Source organism: Patiria miniata, unplaced genomic scaffold, assembly GCF_015706575.1.
Source record: "Patiria miniata isolate m_02_andy unplaced genomic scaffold, ASM1570657v1 HiC_scaffold_16, whole genome shotgun sequence".
NCBI lineage: Eukaryota > Metazoa > Echinodermata > Asteroidea > Valvatida > Asterinidae > Patiria > Patiria miniata.
In genome coordinates this window covers 7,480,014-7,501,812 of record NW_024037054.1, presented here as the reverse complement: position 1 = coordinate 7,501,812, position 21,799 = coordinate 7,480,014, and the positions used below count along the sequence as shown (strand labels likewise).

General features: G+C 38.9%; 2 protein-coding genes across 4 annotated transcripts; one reads left to right on the top strand and one right to left on the bottom strand.

The window, feature by feature from the left end:
- Positions 1-382: 382 nt before the first annotated feature.
- On the top strand, positions 383-4,051 carry LOC119722846 (elongation factor Ts, mitochondrial-like). The gene is made up of 6 exons (XM_038193210.1): positions 383-551; positions 1,418-1,572; positions 1,961-2,221; positions 2,767-2,917; positions 3,116-3,313; positions 3,612-4,051. Exons 1-6 carry the CDS (start codon positions 539-541, stop codon positions 3,821-3,823), a joined length of 990 nt encoding a protein of 329 aa, XP_038049138.1. The 5' UTR covers positions 383-538; the 3' UTR covers positions 3,824-4,051.
- A 178-nt stretch (positions 4,052-4,229) lies between these two features.
- LOC119722847 (guanylate kinase-like) lies at positions 4,230-21,790 on the bottom strand. Of its 3 annotated transcripts, XM_038193213.1 has the most exons (8): positions 21,684-21,790; positions 15,881-16,027; positions 12,336-12,377; positions 12,112-12,208; positions 9,851-9,989; positions 8,797-8,881; positions 6,511-6,668; positions 5,648-5,782 (listed from the first exon to the last, which is right to left on the bottom strand). In XM_038193213.1, exons 1-7 carry the CDS (start codon positions 21,721-21,723, stop codon positions 6,538-6,540), a joined length of 681 nt encoding a protein of 226 aa, XP_038049141.1. In that variant the 5' UTR covers positions 21,724-21,790; the 3' UTR covers positions 5,648-5,782; positions 6,511-6,537. The 3 variants fall into 3 exon arrangements, with proteins under 3 accessions (XP_038049139.1, XP_038049140.1, XP_038049141.1); XM_038193211.1 differs by lacking the exon at positions 6,511-6,668 and having other exon boundaries at positions 4,230-5,782; XM_038193212.1 differs by lacking the exon at positions 6,511-6,668 and having other exon boundaries at positions 4,230-5,782; positions 15,881-16,024.
- Between the last annotated feature and the right edge of the window lie 9 nt (positions 21,791-21,799).

The following is a 21,799-nucleotide window of genomic DNA, read 5'->3' as shown; positions in this document are numbered from 1 at the left end:
AGTAAGGTTTGCGAAAGTCCTAGATGTCCTATAATTTTACCCAATTTAGATATGCCAAACTAGGAAGTAGAACCATATTATGCTAATTGATAAAATAAATACACAAAAGAATGTCCAACCAACTGCTTCACATTGAAAGAATAATCAATTTGACAAAACATGGACAAAGATCAAATCATTTCTATAAACAATGTACTCCTATTTTTTTTACTGCAATGTTTCAGAAGAAGAAAACTCTATGTAGGTCGGAAGGGGGGAGGGGGGAGATAATTTGTGCGTCAGATGTTCGACTTTAATGGACCTCAAGTTGACCCCCTCTTTGTTTCACTAGCCCCGCCTTCACACTTTGAGCAACAGTAGGGCGACCTCTTGTGACTACTTTTTCGAGCGCACAGCTAACGACCACATGGGGGCGCCCTTTCAATCGCGTGGATCGCTGATCGCCCGGCAAATTTTGGTCTTTTTATTTCACATAAATTTCAGCCTTTAGATTACTGATTAGCTCAATATTTAGACCAAAATTCTTGTGATAGTCACAATGTTACGACAAGGTAAGCATAATATGAGAATCTTATTAATGTTGAGTACAGTCACAAATGAAAAAAATGGGCCGATCGGATATTGGGGGGAGGGACGGGGGGGGGGGGGGGTAGAGAGGAATTAGATTGGTAGGTAACATTAGGTGGTGGAGTGAAATGGGTTATCAGTTATTACAGTGAGAAGGGTGACGTGCCCGGGGGTGGGCTCACTTTTTATGCAAATTAAAATAAAACCAAATCCCATCACGTTTCAACAAACGCAGTGCGGTCATCTGGTTCCCTGACTTGATACTTAATAATAGTATTCAATGTCGGGATCATTGCCTCTTGGAACCAGACTATTAAACTGAATGGTTCTTAGACTATGTCATGTGCATGTTCCTTTTTTCCTCCAACGCCACGGATTACAAAGAAGAAAACGAAATCTACTTCACTAAAAACTAAAAGGATTTGATTTAAAATATAAAACTAAAAGTAAATGAAACTTTTAAAAGAAAAGAAAGAAAGAAAATTAAAGGATTAGCAATTTTTGTACAGCATGAATTGATTTAATTTTGATCCTGGGACCTTCGGCTTGGTAGGCAAGCATTTCACCAATCAAGCTACCAAATTGCACTCTGGTTAGTAGGGCAGTTATAAATATTATCTGGATTCGCGATGGTTTTTCTGCAATAGCAGATGAAAATCGCATTACGGCTGCCGTAACGATGGCCACTACGTTCAACAAAACATGGCTGATCATGCTGTTTATTCCCAGTCCAGTATAAGGTTGCCATGGTCATTAAAAATCATGGCTCTCCATCCAGAAATAATCAAACCATTGTTGTGGCAGCAAAACTAATTGTTTGCGTATTTATGTTTCACAACCAAATTTACAGGTTTTGCGTTACCACTTCTCCGACGATACTTGTCCAGCACGGAGGCAGTTCTGTCAAGCTCCAAGAAAAACCTACAACAGCTCAGGAAAAAGACAGGCTTCAGCTTTGCAAACTGCCGCAAGGCGCTGGACAAATTTGGCAATGATCTGAACCAGGTAAAGTATCAGGTTCGGCAGGAACAGACAGACGTCTGCACTAGTAAGCAGGCGGTTGTGGGATTGAGTCCCATCCGAGTTGACTTTTTCATTTTTCTTGCAAGATCTCAGACAGTACTGTAACGAACCCTCCCCCCCCCCCCCCCCCCCCCCCCCCCCAGTCAAAGGTGCCTCAACAAACTTCAGCCCACAAAAGGTTTTATATGGCTGGCAAAACAAAACACTGGCCCAAAAAATAATCTAGAAACTAAAATACAGATAGACTGTTCCATTTTAACAGAACTAAGTGTGTAATGGAATATTCCTAAGTTACGTTGGCTAAAAAAAAATTGAAAAGGCATTTTTGTAAAAAAAAAATCATATTTAATTTTGATTTTTATGTCTTTAGGCAGAGGCCTGGCTTCAAGAACAGGCCCAGAAGGAAGGTTGGAGTAAAGCCACCAAGCTGAAGGGACGCACCACGGCACAGGGATTGATAGGGGTCATGCAGGAGGGCAACCAGGCCACTATGGTCGAGGTCAACTGCGAGACGGACTTTGTGGCCAAGAACAGCGAGTTTCAGGGATTCGTGGGTCAGGCGGCTGCCGCGGCACTGCGGCAGCTGGGCAACAGGCAAGAAGAGTTGAAGACCTTGACTGGTGTTGCCAAAGTAAGTACCGACTGTAATTTTCCAAACCAAGTGGAACTATCTGTTTATTTCTGGTAGTGAAACCAAGGATTCCTCAAAAGCGCCTTAGGCACTGTAGCTAGCAAGCCTGAAGAAACCTGTAGAGAGAAGACAATGAGAAAAACTACAGTTTTAGAGGTGGGAGGAAAACCCCAGAAGAATTTTCTGGGGAAGACCCACGGAATCAGGCAGGGACTGAAAACCCAATCCACATGTGGCCAGGGCAGGAATCGAACCTGGGCCATAGAGGTGGAAAGCGAGGAAAGAACCACAGCGCAAACTTGACTACCCTGGCCACATGACAGGACAAGTAGGCATTGTATGCTCACTACTGCAAACTCACAAGCTTGCTCATTTGGGACTCGAACCCACAAGTTTCTGCTAACTATTTAAACTGTCTTCAAAGCTGTGCCACCACACAATCCACGACTGTTTGAATTCGTCACATTTTGTGGAAAGAACCACATGAAATACCCATACACACTGACCTTTGCTGTAACATCTGAGCTTTATGTGTTAATTTCCAGGTTTGTTATACCGGCGATGAGATGAAGGAGTTTATCATTGACGATCAGAAGAGTCTGCAGGACCAAGCCGCGCTGACCATCGGCAAAGTAGGGGAGAATATGTCACTCAACAGGGCTCTGTGTATGGTGGCTGCCTCGGACCATTTCATAGGTGAGCTGTTACCAAAAGTGTAGTGAGAGGTGGGCCGTCAAACCCCATGACATTCCCCCCCTCCCCCCAATCCCTCAACACCCCCCCCAAAAAAAAAAACCAACCCCAAATGTGTAGGTCTGAAGAAAAATTCATGTCCATGTAATTCTGTTTGTTTGAGAACATGATCTTTATCATCAATGCCATTTTTTGTTGTAGGATCATATGTGCACTCAGTTCAGCAACGGCAGCAGAAGTCCAAGTGCATGGTGGGTAAATATGGCGCCCTCGTTGCCTTCAGGAGGACAGGGGACGCGTCGACCGACTTCCGCCCAGATGACGTAGGACGGCGCCTGTGCCAGCATATCGTGGGGATGAGTCCGCTGTGTGTGGGAGAGCATGCTGAAGTGACTGAAGGTGAGATGGGATACCAGACATGTATAAGCCAAGATTTTTTTGTCAACCATAGATGAATAATAAACCAGTCTACAAAAAGAAATGACAAATAAATCACCAGTCATTTACTATGCGTCCCAAGGGGGTTAAAAAAGGGGGGTGGGGAGGGTGGGGGGGGGGGGGCAGCCTTACGCAAGTGCGCAACACAGAGGTAATTTATATACAAGGCATATATATTTATAGGCTTGAAATGTGGCTGTTTTAGACCAATGAAATTACAGTTCTCGGAGACAAGTTACAAAAATTATTACTTCATCAGAAACCGAACTCACCGAGAACCAAGAACCAAAGCCGGACAGCCCAGCCGAGAGCGACGAGGCCGTCCAATCAGAGACAGAGATGCTAAAACAGGAGTACCTACTAGACCCGACCATCACCGTCGGCGATCTGGTCCGCCAAGAGAGCCTGGAAATTATTGACTTTGCGCGGTTCGAGTGCGGAGAGGCAACGACGGGGGACGCGCAATCGTGAGACGAAAGACCGACAACAAACTCGACATCAAACGTACAGTAGAACTTTGCTATAAAGAACACAATGCGGTCCACAAAAGCTTGTCTTTTTGCTTGTTCAATTTGAGAGCCTAAAACGTGAGAGTCAAATATGTTGAAGTGGCGTTCTAAACCAACGTCTACTTAGTATTCAATGTGATATTCAAAGGTAGAATATCATGAAATAAACGAAAGTCAAACTGCGTAATTGGTTACATATATTCAGTGTTTTATTTGAATTCTTTGCATATTGTTGACAGTTTATCATACACATTTTGTGCTTAAGAATTTTCAAAAGATGTCGTTTTCCGAATAACTGTTTTGAAATAAACTTCCTGGTGAGAATTATGATACCTTGGTTGATTGCAATAACCAAAACATCATGAAACCACAAAACTTAAAAAAAAAAAAATGAGACTATATTTGTTTTCGTAAAGCTTCAACGCCATTACATTTTATGGATGATAAAATATGTACTTATAAAGCAACCTTTTCACATTCTAGGGCATACTATACATATATTTCACACACCAGCATTATAATAACCACTTTACAATGTAAGTTTTATTCCTACAGATATCATAGGCTAAATTCATTCACATAGCTACATTCGCCCATTTGATAATTTATTTACCAATACGTAGAAAATAAACATTGGTTAGACCTTGTGTTCGATAGCACGTTTTAACATGTACACACTAAACTTTTTTCATAAACCAAAGAAAGGGTAATCTTCCAAATAAATTGACTTTTCAAATGCAGTTCGTAAGAATTTGTTTCAAAAAATATTTTTCTTCGCTTTTTGTAGTTAACTTCTCATTGCAAAGCACAGTGTTACACTAAAAAACACACACACACACAAATGAAGAAAAAACATAAGAAAACGAGTGTAGACAAAGAACAACGTACAAGTTATAAAAAAAAACCTTACTACATGTATTGATACAGTACACTGAAAAACAATGGGTTCAACTTCTGTGCTGCTTCGTAACTTGGTGGAAAAGTTGTGCCAATTATATAAAGCTTAAAAACTTCTCGCTAATCTTTTTATATTATTCTTCCAAACTTCTGTTGCCCATTGGATTGACGACAGCACATAATATTTTGTCGCTTCTACATGGTCCTCGCAATTTTGGTTGATATTACGGAAAAGAAATCAATGCAGCGACCTGAAATTCCTTATTCACAAATACCTGAGACACTTTACCCATTCCTATTGGTCGAGAGACCGTGACGTGGGTGGTTTTAAACTGCTTGTAAAACACCGCTGCATTCTGCGCCACATCACACAGTGTGTGCCACGCGCATGTGCCAACCTCCATATAAGGAGATTTTTAGTTCTCCCACGAGGCACATACCATAACCATACATAAGTAGAGAGGTGTTTCACAAAACACAAACTGAAAGTGTTGAACAACATCGTTGGAAATTTATAAATTTCGACTTGTTTTGAATTTTGGATATAAATATGACTGGGAATAAATATTTGCTTGGCCGGTATTACACAAGTGCGTTTAAAACCAGCTGGGGGCCTGGTCGCTGAAAAGGGCCAGAGCGGAATCCATGGTCAGGCCCGTTCTAAACAAGCAAATTCTCTTAGCACTATATTTAACAATAAAGCAAAACACGTTTTTTTTACGAAAAAAAACAAAATAAGCTTTATTTGGCTATACAACATATTCAGATAAAAAACCCAGCTCAATATTTTTTTCTCTATCATGTCTACAAAGACTCTAATGTGCAAAAATGAGATTTCTTAGGATTTTACTTCATTTTATGGGCCTTTACGGGGGGTCGATGAGCGATTTCTGCTTGTACTTGAGATCCTTGAGAGTTGCAAGTACACTGCTGAGTATTCCACGGAGTTTCTCGTAGGCGATTTCGACGTCGTCATTCACGACGATGTGAGTATCGGAGTTGGACAATTCTTTTTGTTGTTGAACTAGATGATGAAACAGTGGAAAGTGAATTAGTACAGCCATGGCAACAGCTGCTAGGCAACTATTGGGTTTATACCGCCTTGCCATTATAAAAGAGTCATTAATGCGAGTGACAATTACTGATTTTTTTCTGTTAATATCCTCAGTGACAAAAAAGGCTTTGAAAGCTGAAAATAAAACCTTCAACCTAGCAATGTCTTTTTGTGTAAATATTGTACATTTAGGATAAGGAAATATATCAAATTCACATTTTTGAAATTCTATGAAATCTTGAAATTGAGTAGGTTTGTGGCGCGCAAAATCTGATTTAAAAAGTTAAACAGACATTATTTTAAACATGAGGAACTCTTATCACATTGAACTGGTAAAAAAAAACCATTCTAACAAATAAATACAAAAATAAAACAAGCACACAAAAAACACACCCGAAATCACTCTAGTAATTCAAACACTGCAAATTGGGCAAGCGCTGATGTTAGTACAAAACGGGTCCAAGGAATGGAAAATGTCGGTGCAAAAAAAAAAAAAAAAAAAAAAAAAAAAAGTTCTCTAATTTATTTTAAAGTGGTGCCAAACATTGAAAATTTTATGCCAAACTTGTGAAAAATTGATCTTCCAATATTATTAACTGAATCCGTCACTGAAAAAAACATACATATACTTGTACAATGTCGGAAAATATTCAATGTCTGACCGTAATTTTACCCTTTGTGCATTTCCCGTGACATACCTATCTACAAATGGGGCAAGCCATGTGCTACGTTTTAATTCCGTCCTTTGCCTCTTCCAGTCTCTGAATTTCGTCCATGAGGGCGCTCTTCAGGCCCTGGTAGGCCGATTCCACGTCATCGTTCACTATGGTGTGGCCGATTTTCTGTTGATGGCCAACTGATGGGAGGCATATGGAGGAAGGGAACCAGGGATGAGTGGCGTGTTAGTGGTTGGGTGGGCAAAGTGGAAGCTTTAGCTGTTAGTTTCTCTTTCTACCAGATGTGCAAGAAAGCCAAAATAATAAAAAGGGGAGAACGTACTAAAGCCCATTCTTGACCAGTTCACGCCGGGATTATTTTGACAAAAACGGAACAAGGCGGGGGATTACTTTTCACTGGACCTCAAATCAGGCGGGTTGAAGCCATCACCCTCGGGCAGCACACTCATATTTCCGGCCTCGCTCGCTGCAAGCAGGTCGCTTACAAATATTTCCGGCCTCGCTCCCTGCGTGTTTATCTGTCATCCGTTCCGAATACCGCAAAATTGTGCGTGTATACACGGCCTCCGGCGCAAACTGGTTAATCCGCGCGAATGCTTAGCAACTTTGTAGCATCAGAGATGCATAACATGCTTGAATTCCGCAAGCGTGCACTGGTCGCTACACTCAATCTTGGCAAATTAATTCTAGGTGAAGTTTAATTGTGGGCTTTTTGCTCCAAAGGTTCCTTCATGTATAGCAGAACATTATTTTCTCTTGACAGTGGGTCATGTTACATTATTAAAGGGCCCATGCAATGTAATCTTTTTAATGCGATCCTTGAAAATGCATTTTTGTGTCCCATTTAACCTCATTTACAATTTTTGTTTTGCCATCTGAAAGGGTATTTTGGTCCCTTTTGGGGTTTTATGCTAATGTGAATTTCCATATTCATGAGCAAAACTGTGATGTCATTCCGGGCAGAAACCTCAATGTTAGAACTATTTCAGCACGAAACAGTTGCTAGAATTTTGGATATTTTCTTGATTTTTTGTTGTGTCAGTACATGGCAGTAAGCCAATGAGCAACCCTTTCTTATGTTTTCAGTGAGCACATTTTGGGCTCACCATTTGAACAGAAAACCCCTAAACTGAACAGTGTCTTCCTGAAATGACATCACAGCAACAACACTATTTTCTATTTTCACATCTAGATTTGAACTGGTTTCCGTAAAAAGAAAATGAAAAACAAATGTGTAAACAGCCACCACAATATAGGTTCCACATGGAATTTGACATGAGAACAAAATAAATGGTTCTCAGGCTGAGGTGCCTTAGATTAAAGATGTGCACATGAATGAATTGTGCAAGATGTTAGATTATCCACCCCCTCCCCAGAATATAAAAGCCATTGACTTTCTTGCAGATCCATCAAAATCTGCCAACTCTGAGATTTTGAAGGATTGAAGAAGGAAAACTTGGAAGTTTTATAGAATGGGGCATTTTGTTCCCGCAGAGTGAAGTTTACCAGCAAAAGAATGCTGGGTCGTTGGGTTAACATGAGTCTCCCGGGTGCAGATCTGTAAATAGGCCCAGAATTGCCTACGCAAACCAAATCACGATTTGTATGCCCTCAAATTCTCAGGTATTAGAGCATTCTGAGGGCCGTGAACTTGAGGATTTGTCAAAAAAGAAGGGTGGAAGCTGTGCAAAGGACTGCAAGCTCGTACTTCCGTGAAATTTGGATTAAATTAGGCCCTAAAATGGCTCTATTTTGCAATGGAGCATAAGCGTCCATTTTTAAAATGGCGATGAGCTTCAGGACTGGTTTTAGGGGTGATCATATTTGGATGGAATTTTCTCCCAAAGTTATCAGTTAACCCCCCCCCCCAAAAAAAAGAACAGAAAATGAAAGATGATGAAATAGCTCTAATTTGATGGGTGTCTCAAACACCTTGGAGAGTTGTGAGTATTTTCAATAATTTTTGGGGTTTATGGGAGTCAATTTGCAGGCCTGCATACTTAATTCTGCAACACTCCTGTTAAAAATGCCAGCTTGCGATGACAGCATTCAGCCACTGCAAAATAGCACAGCCCAATTTCGTGAAGCCGCCAGGCACAGCTGATACTGCTTACCAGGATTTTAAGCTTAGCAGGTATCAGTCGGGAACCAGCGACCAAGTTAAATACACTGCAAAACAATTTAGCTGGTAACCGGTTTCTGCTAAGCGAATAATATTTGTGCTTAGCATTTTTCTATGCGTAGTAGCTGCACGAAATTGGGCCTAAGCATGCCACTCAGTTTGTCATGCTATTTCTGTGTACTCACTGTAGTCCATCTCTCTCCTCGCTATGTCTAGCCTCCTTTGGATCGCCTCCTCTGTGTCTGTCTTGCGATTCCGCAACCTCTCCTCCTGTTTAAGACATGAACAGTGAATCAAATTTCATTTCAAGACTTTGCCATCAGAAAAAAAAGCTTCTAGCAAGTAAAACAAAACAGAATTGCACATACACGTTTACAAAAAAAGTCGCTCCTGTGAAATATCACGAACGGAAAGTAGCTACAAGCACAAATACAAAACCAAAAAGATGACTGAAATAACACCCTCCTCAACCCCCCCCCCCCCACCACACCCCACATCATTCCCCTACCCCACCCCTCTTAAAAAAAGCTCGATTGGAAATAGCTCAGAAGCTGTGGGCCAACAAATTCGTGTTCATGCATGAGTCACGTGATTGTGCCATGTACTTTCTGGAAGGAGTAGTGTTTTGGGTAAAAAAAACCCAGCTTTTTGATCCCAGTGACCCCATGACCTTTGACCCCAGTTTGGTCATGTGACATGTTGGGGTTGGGCTACTGATACTTTTGACAAAGTTTGGATAAAATCAGTCAAAGTCTGTAGGAACATTAAACAATGTCAGCATTTGATACTAACTAACTAACAGAGAGGCGGATTCCCCCCCCCCCCCCCAGATCTCGGCCATTGAGTGACGAAAATTTTTGAAACTCAGTACATGTATAGAACAACTCATCATGAACATACGAAAGAAATTTCATGACTATAGGTCAAAGGGTTTTGGAATTATGGCTAATTAATTATTCATATGCATGAATGGTAATTCTACTCTGTGTACACGACGTATATGGGAAAGTTCAGTTTTCACGGCGCATAGCGCCAGTCTGATTTTTATGTTTTTGGTATCAAAAGATGCGCAAGGCTCGAGGCTAAAAAGTCATAACAGCTCGGGTCGTTAATAATTCCAAGGCTATCGCGGAAAAAGTTGAGGGGGGTGGGCGGATTCCGCCCCGGCCCTTTTAGGAATAAAAAAAAAGGACCAAAACATTTGAAAGTAAAGGCAAAATACGATCAGTCTGAACTCACCAGAACTTCCATGTTAGGTGGCTTGATGAAGATGTATATGGGCTTGAGATTGGTCTTTTGTATCTGGAGGACGCCTTGCAAATCAATGTCTAAGATGCATATCTTGTTGTTATTCAGTACATCTTGAACAGCCTTTTTACTGTTAAAAAACACAAATATTAAGGGGTGAGATTGGTTGCTGAATGCCCCAGAGCAACGTACGTGTAGGGTCTACGGAAGATGTTTGTATTTGCCTAGGAACCCCTGAAAATACCACATTTTTTTTTCGTTATGCATGGTATATAAACTTTGACAGGTAAAAACACTTTTTACAGAAAAACCTCAGGAATTGCAGATTTGAAAGAAATTCTTTACAAATCCTGAAAATCAGGTTTAATCCTGACAAAAAAATCCTGAAATCAGAAAAAAATCCTGTCAAGTCTCAGCCTGAAATATGGAAAGAAAGTTTAAAATATTCACTTCACCGTCTTCAACAAATTCAATTGTTCCCTTATTCCCCCGGTATTTTCAATGTGAATGTTTTATTTTGACGAAAAAACTACACTTCTTTTTATTTGGTCATCTGCATCTCTCTGCAAACAAAGGCTTTTATTTGAGGTTCTTTTTGCACTGAAGCATAAAAGATTCACCTGAAGTACAAACATGCACGTAAGTACATACTGTCGGGCCACAAATAATCTGAACTTTGAGAAGTAATTATTTCTTAACTATACAGGGTGGATAAAAAAAACCCGAAACCGAGATATTATTGCTAATTATAACAGAAGTAGGGCACATGTGAATCAAAGGGAGATATCCTCTGTTAGGGTTGAATCTCCTCTTTAAAATGACACCCCATCATGTCATTACATTCACGGTTGACTGAGCAGTGACCAATTTTATGAAAGGGTCTATTTAGAGAATTGCCGCACATTTCAATTGTGGTTTTTGTGGTGTCAATTGTCACAGAGTGAAAGGCTACGGTTGCCAATCAAGGCAGGTGGGGAAAAAGAGATTTTACCATAAAAAGTGGCCCAAGTCTCTAAATAGACCCTTTCATAAAATTGGTCACTGCTCAGTCAACCGTGAATACAAGGGTGTCATTTTAAAGAGGAGATTCAACCCTAACAGAGGATATCTCCCTTTGATTCACATGTGCCCAACTTCTGTTCCAATTAGCAATAATATCTCATTCAAAAGTGACTAACTTTTGTATTGCTATACAAACAGCAAGAAAAAAAAGAAAAACATTTTTTGGAGTGAAACCTAAACTTAATCATGCTGCGCGGGCAGACACATATAACTTGTATCAATAATTTCCACGTTGGGAAGATTTCTTGCAGGTAGTTCACTACATTTCTATCTACCAGGATATTTTGTATATGATTGGTTTAGTGTGTTATGAGCCTCAATACAGGGATCATCCAAAGTAGCCGGCTGTAATCAACACACCAGCTTCTTCATTAACATCTCGATTTTTGACGCAATTCCTTTGTCCATGGCCAATTCAGCTGCGCCGCAAAAATAAAACGTCCAAGGACACATAATGCATTCACTTATACTACTGCTGTGCTGCACATGTATGTACACGTACATTCAATTCTGTTTCAAATTGTTCATTAACAATTCAGACATGCACATGGTGCATATATAAATAAATAATGACTTGATGCACCTGGAGGAGTCGTTGAATATTAGCAAAAGGTCTCCTTTTTTTTTTTTTTTTTTTTTCATTCAATTTCGGTGGAGCTGCTATTAATCACAGAAATGTATTAAAGGTACATGTAATATACAACGCTTGCAAACATAAAACAAAATACCAAATTCTTATGTGATACCTTACTTGACTGTAAGTGAATAATAGTCTCGAGCATTCTGTGAAATCATGCCATCTGATGTGCTGTCGGTTTCAAGAAAAGTGGAATTTTTGTATCAATTTCCAATGATTGTCGGTCGACCACCGTTGGAAATTTTTTTTTTTCAAATACTGCCCCCAATTTACCACATGTAGTTAGTCATGTTGTTTGACAATGGTTACACATCCCTGAACGGGTGCAAACCAGTTAGCCTGGTTCCCTGACCTAAAAACTCCCTGACGTCTGTAAATTGCTCCGTTTTGTCTAAAGTACATGTACATGATGTAGGGTCAGGGAACCAGACTACAGCAAGGATGGGCCTTAGAGCTGGGGTTGGGAATGAGAGGGGTTGGGCATGGGGTGGGGTGGAGGGGGTGGGGCAGGGGAGTGTTAAGATAGGGGACTGCAGGGTGTTTCACTGAATACCTTGTTCCGTAAAGATTTGCTGAGAACTCGGCTGTTTCTATGAACTCATCATTTTTGATAGCATTCTCTATCCATTCCCGAGTTGTGTAGTGATAATCTGAGGGGAAAAAAGAGATTGCAATGGGATAAATACAGTGAGAACTACATTTCAAACATTAAGATTTTCTCAATATTTGTCCTCATTTTGTTTTGTAGATAAACAGGTGAATGTACATGTGACTTACGGACTCCATCTTGCTCTCCGGGCCTTGGTTTTCTTGTTGTGTCTGTGAAAAGGAACAAGCAAACAAATTAAAACTTTACAATTTAAGGCAAAACATGCATGTAAAAATGAAATAATGGAGCACTTATGTGTCAAATCTTTGGAGAAAAATATACTTTCACTAACAGTTGCTGATTTAAAATTATGTGCAGTGTACATGTACATGGGGTATTGTACATACAGTGCTCTCTGTAATTAACAATAAAACTGTCACACAGTTGATCTGGGATCTCCATAAACATGCACTGATACATTGATAAACAATGTGTTAAAAATATTTTTTGAATGTGAAAGTCCACGCGTGATGTGGAAAACAGAAAAACCCAATTGCAATCCAACATTCAATTGAACCCTGCCTGCTACTGTTTGAACAGTCACAGACAGTCAAACATTCCATCCACTTCCCTGCTATGCCTTAAACACAGGCTCGTCACCAACAGTCAGATCACATTTCAAACAAGCACTCTGACTAGTCGAATTCAGTCAACAGACAAAAGCAGGAAACTGGTGGCACGGTTGTCTTACCAATCACCTACAGTCAAAGCACAGCTATATCAAGTCACAGCCAGTCAATGCTGCTTTATGTACAACGTAGGCTCGGCGCCCTTAACTGTCGAAAACAGTCACTTGATTGATTTTGACTGAAAGGACAACTTGGCACAGAATGTATCGGTATGTTTTTGTGGGAGGGTTACATAACGTGTGAAATTTTGCCACAGATAACTACCGGTACAGGCCTACTGTATGTAAACCAAAAGACTTTTTTCCAGATTCTGTAATTCATGTACATGTATAAAAGTGTGTATAAAGTCAATCTGAACAGCCAGAGGTTCAGGACAAATTGGCTGTTTTGAATGATGGAAGAACATGTGTTCATAATTAATAAGCCATGGTACAGACTATTGTTCAGTCCCATAATGACAGAAAACCTTTGAATACATGTAGGGTCTGTACATGTTTGTACATTCAACTGCAAACTGTACATAATGTACAATGTACACGTGTACATTCAGAGAAACCATACATTATTACCGTCGCCATCTCATCCCTCACAACCATGGCAACTTCAGTTCCTTTTTTAAGCAAACATCCCCCTCACAGAGATGTAAATTATTCTGTTAATGAGCTGGCTGCTGGGGGTACAAACTGTGGAATTTCTCCATCAACACACGTAAATTTACGACCAGGGGGTGTTGTACATGTATGTATTTCCAACTATAAAAATATATCTTCATTAATTAGGATGAAAATTTTAAGTACGTAGCTCCGAAAGTAATGTGCTTACCAGCATAAGTCAATTAGTTTGGCCTCGTTAACCAAATTTAGATTTTGTATGGGCTCCGTGCACAACCCAGAGAGGGCGCTCTTGACCAGTTTTGTGATACGTGGCAGTGGCCAGGACACCGTGTGCACCTACAGTACTTGTTCGGACGCGCACAGTGCAAAATACATACAACTAGTTCTATTCCGAATGTGACAAACTTAAATAGCATCTTCATAGGAGCATCCTCACATGAGAGTCAGGCATCGTCCGCAATGCATTCAAATGTCTCTCCCAGCGGTCTGTCCTAACTCTCCCTTTCATCCCGTTGAGGGTACTTAATACACTGATGTGCTTAAAAGCATTTTAATGTACACGAGTATAAATGTACGGCAAAGCATGAACAAGGCATTTAATTGCACTTACAATGGCACCGCACGTGTATTGAAGATGATTCATCAACAAACAATATCACGTACCGGTACATCCTTGACCTTGTAACTTGTGAACAGAGCACACTCGACACACATAAAAAAATCCTTTTAGCGAATCAAGCAATTGAATTTTCACAATAATTACGATCACAAAAGCACGTTTGATGCAGTACATGCAAGTTCAAAAACATTCTTCCACTTAAAATTCTGAATGGCATGATCTATTGGAAAGCCTGGAGTATCGGTATAATAAGAAAAAGCTTGAAATAAAAACTGCATTATATCCAACCGAAAGGATTTAAGTGCTTTTCAACTGATCAAATTATCTTTGATCTTTCTTAGAGTGAAAATTTAGGGAAAGTGCCGTAAAGACATAAATTTACAGACGGAAGCACTTGACAACTTGCACCTTTGATGAGCCGACAATGTTATGAAGTACAGGTACATGCATTTCACTCATGACATCTGAAGTTACAGGGAATTCATTTTTTTTTGCTAGAGTTTACTTCAGTAAACTCAGCCTAGTTACAGGGTGAAATAGCATTCTACTTTATGTTTTCTTTTACAGTTTTCACAATTTTTCTTAATGAAAAAAAAACCCCAAAACAAACAAAACACCAGAACAAAGAAGCAAAACCATCAGATTTGCCCAAATACTTTAAAAATCTAGGATATGAAAGCCCAATTCATAAGCTTTCGTTTTAGTACACGATTCACAAAAAGGCAAGTGTTCTTTCAGCAAAACGAAAACTAATCACATAGGGATGTTTGTGAATTGTTTTCGTATTGCTGAAAGAACGCACACCTTATTTTGTGATCCGTGGACAGAACTTTAAAACATGGTGGTTGTGTTTAAAATTCCGTAACTTGAAAAGTCCATGAGTGATTCGAATGATTCTTGTACTGAAAGAAAGCTTATGAATTGGGCTTTCATATCCTAGATTTAGAAAGTGCTACATTGTACATGCAGAACTTCACTAAAACAATAGTCCTGACATTTGGGTTTTGCTTTTTTTGACTCACCCTGTACAGATAAAATAAACACTTTCTAGCCTGAAATATTTCTACATACACAGTATTCAAACCTTAAATTTATGTCTATATTCAAAGAATCGGAGGGGTTAATGTAACAATACACTGTATATGTATGCAAATGTACCCAGAGTAATGCAAACATCCTGAAGAATCCAGGGAGTGGCTTTTTATTGCATAAGCTTAATACATTGTGTAAACAATGTTTTTAAAATGCAAATTCAAAGTTGCACACAGTTTGCATTTAACTTAGTGAACTGCATGGCAAGTTTTCAGTTTTTAATATTGGCTTTAATCAAAATGTCTTTTAAATGTAAGCATTAGATATCTTCATACGATTTGTCACAAATTTTGGGGTTAAATCTGAAGTAAGAGTTCACATTTTTTGCAGGTGAAAGAAAATTCTCAGGGAAAAAACGTCTGTTAAAAATTCACATGTGCATTTACAAACAATTTTGACTGCATCGTTTTGAAATTCAAGTTTCATGAAAAAGGCAAAATAAGATACCCATTAAATTGGTCAAGGACACAATGAACCTGGGGAGTCCTGAAAAAAGGCAAACACATTTGTCATCAAAAAATAATTTCTTTGTAACATTTCTTTAATTGCTTTAAAAAAAGTTTATGATAAAATTACACAATTTTATTGGCAACGACTGATAATGATTGTGGCTATGTATGATCATGGAGCTATGATGAAAAACGAAGTGGCGTCAGAATATTTTTCTCTCATCGCAACATGTTTGTTTATCTGAAACAATTTAATATAAGTGAACTTACGACTGACGGAGAATCCAAAATAGTCTTTGTACTCCTCCATAAGCCTCTTGATCAAGGTGCTTTTGCCGGAGCCAGAGGGCCCACATAGGACGCACGGCCTGGGCCTGTAGTCTGCCATCCTGTGTGATGCACTGTGGATGAAGCCTGCTGGAATGGGAAATAGGAAAACACTGTGTTTATATAGGGAGGCTGCTGGAGGGATGACGAGGTGGAGGCGGACTCTGAGTGTTGAAGCCAGGGGATTGGTCTGTAGTGCTGTTGAATATTCATGAGTAGAAGCTGTTGGAGGGATGAAGAGACCTGGGTGACGTGGACTGCCTGTTGGAGTGACAGGATTGGTCAGTTGAGCTGTTGAATATTCATGAGTAGAGGCTGTTGGAGGAATAAAGAGGAGACCTGGGAGGTACATGTAGACTCTGCCTTTTGGAGTGAGGGGATTGGTCAGTGGTGCTGTTGAATATTCATGAGTAGAGGCTGTTGGAGGGATGAAGAGGAGACCTGGGAGGTACATGTACATGTGGATTGTCTGTGGGAGTGAAGGGATTGGTCAGTTGTGCTGTTGAATATTCATGACTCACAGGGATTGCTTTTGAATATTCTGGAGAATAGAAGTACCGGTACCTGCCAAGGTAATGTGTGTGTGAAGGGGGGGGGGGGGGAGGGGGGCATGCACAATGTATACATGTAGTAACAGCAATAACAATGCTTATAAATGTTGTTATTTGCTTTAGGATTGTTTGCAAGCCTGAAGCTTTGGAATATTTGAATATTCATGTAGTAAAAGGCCTCCATGACTACGGGACTAGTAGCTGAAAAATGTTACGAAACAGGTATTAATTCAACACAACCAAGATAATAATACATTTGAAGTTTGCACTAAAAAATCCACACATCTTCAATACATGCAGCTGCATACGTGTACATACCCGGTATAATGTAGGGTATATGTTTCTCCTCTAAATTTAAGAATGGTAAATAGATGAAACAGAACATTTCATAAAGATGACTTGGTCAAATGGGACATACCTTTGAGTGGTTGTTGTTAATAATAATGAGTGAAATAGGTCTAACCACTAGCCTGTCAATGAAAACCCTTGACCCACACTTACAATGACTGGACTTGGTCCCGTTGTCCAGAGGATCTTTTGAGCCCTGCATCAAGCAGTGCTTGAATTGTAAATCAGGCAGAACTGGAGCACAAAGCCTGTGGTTGGATCAGTGAAGGAGTCGAGGGATTTAAGTGCCTGTCACGTTAAGTGCTTTCTTTTACAAACCTAAGACGGTGGTCAAGTGCTCTTCATATTATTCATCATTATTCAAATGCATGCTCCATTTGAAGTCGATTTGACCAAATCAAGTATTCGTTTTTATACTCTCACGGTCATCTTTAATGCTATTCTTAAACTTCATACTGAACGCTGAAATGCAATTCTTATTACATTTTGTACTTACATTGTATTTAGAAATATGAACAGGATATTATTTCTCATACAATAAAATAAATTTCACATTTTGTCCAATCTAGTCTCCTACCATATTTTCAATCGATTGATATTATCATATTTCAATTAGTGATTTTTTCACTTATGATTGTTTCTTGTTACACCATTAATAAATCCATATTATAACTTTGTAAACGTTGATATTTTGGTAAATATACATGATATAAGGCCTAATGCCTTTAACCTGATATTGAAGGTTCTTTTTTTAAACACAATCATGCTTTTTAGTTGCAAGGTTTAAATTTGAAATAAACCATTAATAATAACAATTCAATTTTTTTTTTTAAATTTTGACTGCAAAATGTGTGTTATCTTTAAATCATATTTTGAAAATGATATTTTATTTTCAGGCATGCAACTTGGAAAAAGCACAAAATAGGAATTTCCACTTGAGGTTTAAAAGACAATGTTTTTTTCCCAAATTTGTTAGATTTATAATAACTAAGTGTTAACTGAAAAAACAAATCAGCTGATCTGAGGAAAAGTTGCTTGCCTGCAGATGTAAAAAATAATTCTGCTCACGACTGTACTATCCAGCTAAACATCATATCATACTAGTCTGGTACATGAAGATGACTTGAAATTCAAACCTTGTGAAACTACCCTACATGTGTGCATGAATACATTAATTATATTTTTTTTATAGATTTTTGAAGAAGGCAGCTGCTTGATTAAATTCAAGCCTCTCATCTCCAGTGATCTTAATCACAAGGGCATTGTTAGATGAAAAAAAGGAAAAAAAGAATATTCTCAGCGTGGGGTAATGGGGAGAGATCATCATGAAGCCCCATCATGTTACTCCTTGAGTCCTGGCAGCTATTTTTAGCAGATTGTAATGAAGTTTTTTTTTTCCTCGAAATACCCAAGGCTACCAAAATAAACACACCTGAAATTGAGTTACAAAATTCTACAATCTATCTTCAGAAATCAGAAAATGGCCTTACAAAATCAAAACTGTGAGTGTGATAAGTGTAATTTAAGCAAAAAAATACAAACAATTTGACAAGTATTAATTTCAGTGTGGGATTTGGCCTGATTTGCAACACAGAATTTTAGGCAATCTGAAGTTCACAAATTAAACTTGTACTTTCCTGAGAAAATAACAAAAAATTCATTGGATTTGCTATATAGAAAAACATTAAGAATGGTTACATTGTTATTTTGTACAATTAAATACAAATGTACACTGTCAAGGAACAAAATTTCCATTTGTCCTTTAAAAACAAAAGCATGCAAAATACATGACACACATATCCTCATGACACTGCATGAACATGATGAATGATTCAGCTAGCCCCTTCCGGTAAAATTCTGCCAACCGGACGTCATTCCATGGTGACTCGCGTGACATTTGAACAAAATGTAAAGTTTTAATGCATTACTGTTGTTAACCTGGCATTTATTCAACTGAAATTAGCGTGTATTTGAGTCAGGGCATTGTGAATTTATGGTTTAGTTTTTATATGATTACTTTAAAATCGCTATTTTTTTATGTATCACAGTTTCTTTGACGTGACTCGCGTGACAGGATAGAAAAAGGGATTTTTGACATCCCTTGATTCAAATAGCTTTTCCTATGGATCTAACATGCTGAACTTAGAACTTAATACCCTCACCCAATACATGCATAAGTTGTATTGTGCCAAATATCCCTTGTTGTAAGAAATGGCCTGAAGAAAATGTGACTCGCGTGACACAAATGCGTGACTCGCGTGACACAGTACCTTTTCACTTTCACATTATAACTGTAATTTTAGTATAACAAATCAAATCATAATATTATATTAATAAAAATGATTTACCTGTGAATACCTTATGAAAGAGTGTGAAAACTGCTATTCCTACAAATGTACTATTAGGGAGACACGTTAGCGTAGAAACTTCAATAGCAGGGAGACACGGGCTTAATAGGGTGACACCTAAGTGTCTCCCTATTGGTGCAGCCCCCCTTTAGAGGAAAAATTTTGCTGTCGAAATTAGGTTATATTTGTTGCTCGTGGTCTTATTAGTAAAAATACCGAAGTTTGTGGAAAAAGGACAATGGAATATTGGGTTAGCGCACATTCAATTCGGAAAATTTTTGTGCACAAGTCTATGGGAATGTCTCCCTATTACCCCATTGCCGGTAATTATTATTTATCCCTTTACTTTGGCGAATGTTGGGGGTGGAAATCTGGTTTAAACACAATATCCTTAACAATGACACGGAGAGAATTTTTTTTTTCGGAATTTAAGTTACGAAGTGATGTCATCAATCCACGGGTGATTATTTCAGGAAAACAGTTGTAATTCTTGGTCATGTAGAGTCACAGTTTCCTTAAAATGTAAGAGCTGCAATTAATGATGCAGTTGTATAGGAATGTATACAGTATATACATAGATCTGTAAAAAACTGATTCAATTTCTTGTTACATAGGGCCTTACTAGTTAATGCTTTTAAAGACTTAATTCCAATTCTATAATTTAATATGGCATTGTTTCTTTGTATTACATGTAAATGAAACATTCCTGGCTTGTGACCAGGCGCGGATCAAGAGGGGGTTTGGGGGTCAACCCCCCCCCCCCCCCCAGCTCTGTCAAAAAAAAAAAAATTCTCATACAAATTCATAAAAATTAAGTCGAAACCCCCCCCCCCTGCTGTGACACCCTCAAAAAATTATACTGGTCTAATGTCCGCCTGTTCAAAATACAGTACACCATTCTGTAATGTGTTAATAATCGTTGAATTTGAACAGCGCCCCCGATTGAAATTGGTACCAGCTCCCGTACCCCCCTCCAGTTTTTGATTTTACGGAGGCCAAGTGTCCGGAGAAAAAAACGTGTGTACATTTTCAGATTTTTTGGCTGATGAAACCCCCTCCCCCCTGCGAAAATCCCTGGACCCGCCCCTGGTGACTCGCGTGACATACATCATGTGTGACTCGCGTGACATTCTTGAGATAGTTTTTTCTACAAGGAATGTAGAGCAAATAAGAATATTCATACTTTTATTGATAGACCACCACTATTTCATTTATAAATATCAAACACTAGCTGAATCCCTCTCTAGTTATTAAGTAATCTGAAAAAAAGTCCTATTTTGTGACTCGCGTGACATATTTTTGAGGGTGTTTTCACGGTAAAATAGTGGGAAAATACTGAAGACATTTGGAAAAATTCTCAATGTTTTATCAAATACACTGGAATAGCTACCAAATGAATGCAGATAAAGCACAATCTTATGAATGAGCTTCAATTACTTCCTCAGTTTGTGATTTATACCCCTGACCCTCCATTTTGCCCACAAAATTCATCCATGTTCAGGAGGCTGAAACTTTAAATAAAATGATTTATTTTAAATTTTTTTTTGAGATTTAGATGGTTTCAATATTCCTCTTATCAAATATAACTGACAAACATTTATTCCTTTCACTTCAATTTTTGAGTTTGGTGATGACCCTTACATGGAATGGCTGACACCACTTTTTTCAATTAATTTTCTAGCGCCAAAAGGTGCCTCTTTTATGGTTATTCTCTCCACTTTCCCTCCCCTACTCTTACCCCCTCCTTTCCTTAATTTCTATTTATCAATCAGTCGCTCACTTCATGGAGATTCGAACCTCGGACGCTTGCTTGATACACGAGTCTCTTAACCGCTAGGCCGCACACGATCGCTGTTGCAATGATCAATCTTTGGACGTATTTGAAGTATCCATTGAAATAAACTAAATATTCATGAGAAAATAAATATTCATAATGACGTATTGCACTATCATTGGCCGGCTCATGCGACGTCTCATGCGACGTCATGGTTATCGATGTCATGCGTATAACGTACCGCAGTTCCAGACACTTCAATCAGTTTTGACCGGCTGCTTCAACTCAGATCTGCACTACATGTGCATGCAAAATGTGCTCCAAAAACAAATTTTTACCAATTTTTTTCGCATGTCCACTCTTTTCTGGATTCCTCTTGGTTGAAATCACAAGGTGAGGTGAAAATTTGGATGTTTGGCAGCAGGTAAGTGGTGATTGGTTGGCCGAATTTTCCCAGGATACGTAAACAATCCAAAACATGACATTTTTGGGGATTTCAGGACCTAGTGCCGTTTAAAAACAACACTAACAGCATGCAAAACACATGACACACCTGACACACATGAATGATTCAGCTAGCGTAGCAATAATCATTAGCAACTTCCTTATAATAACGAAAGCATAAACCAAAGGATAATAAACTTATACGAAATTCACAAAGGCCAAACAAACACCTAAAGAATGAAAATGTTAACGACGACACTAGAGTATGCGTGTACACTTACCAATTCTGGGAAACAAACGGTACCTAACGACGGAAAACATCAAGATTGACGCACGCCTGTTTGGGATTTTGTTGTCGGTCAATCGTTTTTGAAGAGCGCCCTCTATATATAGAATT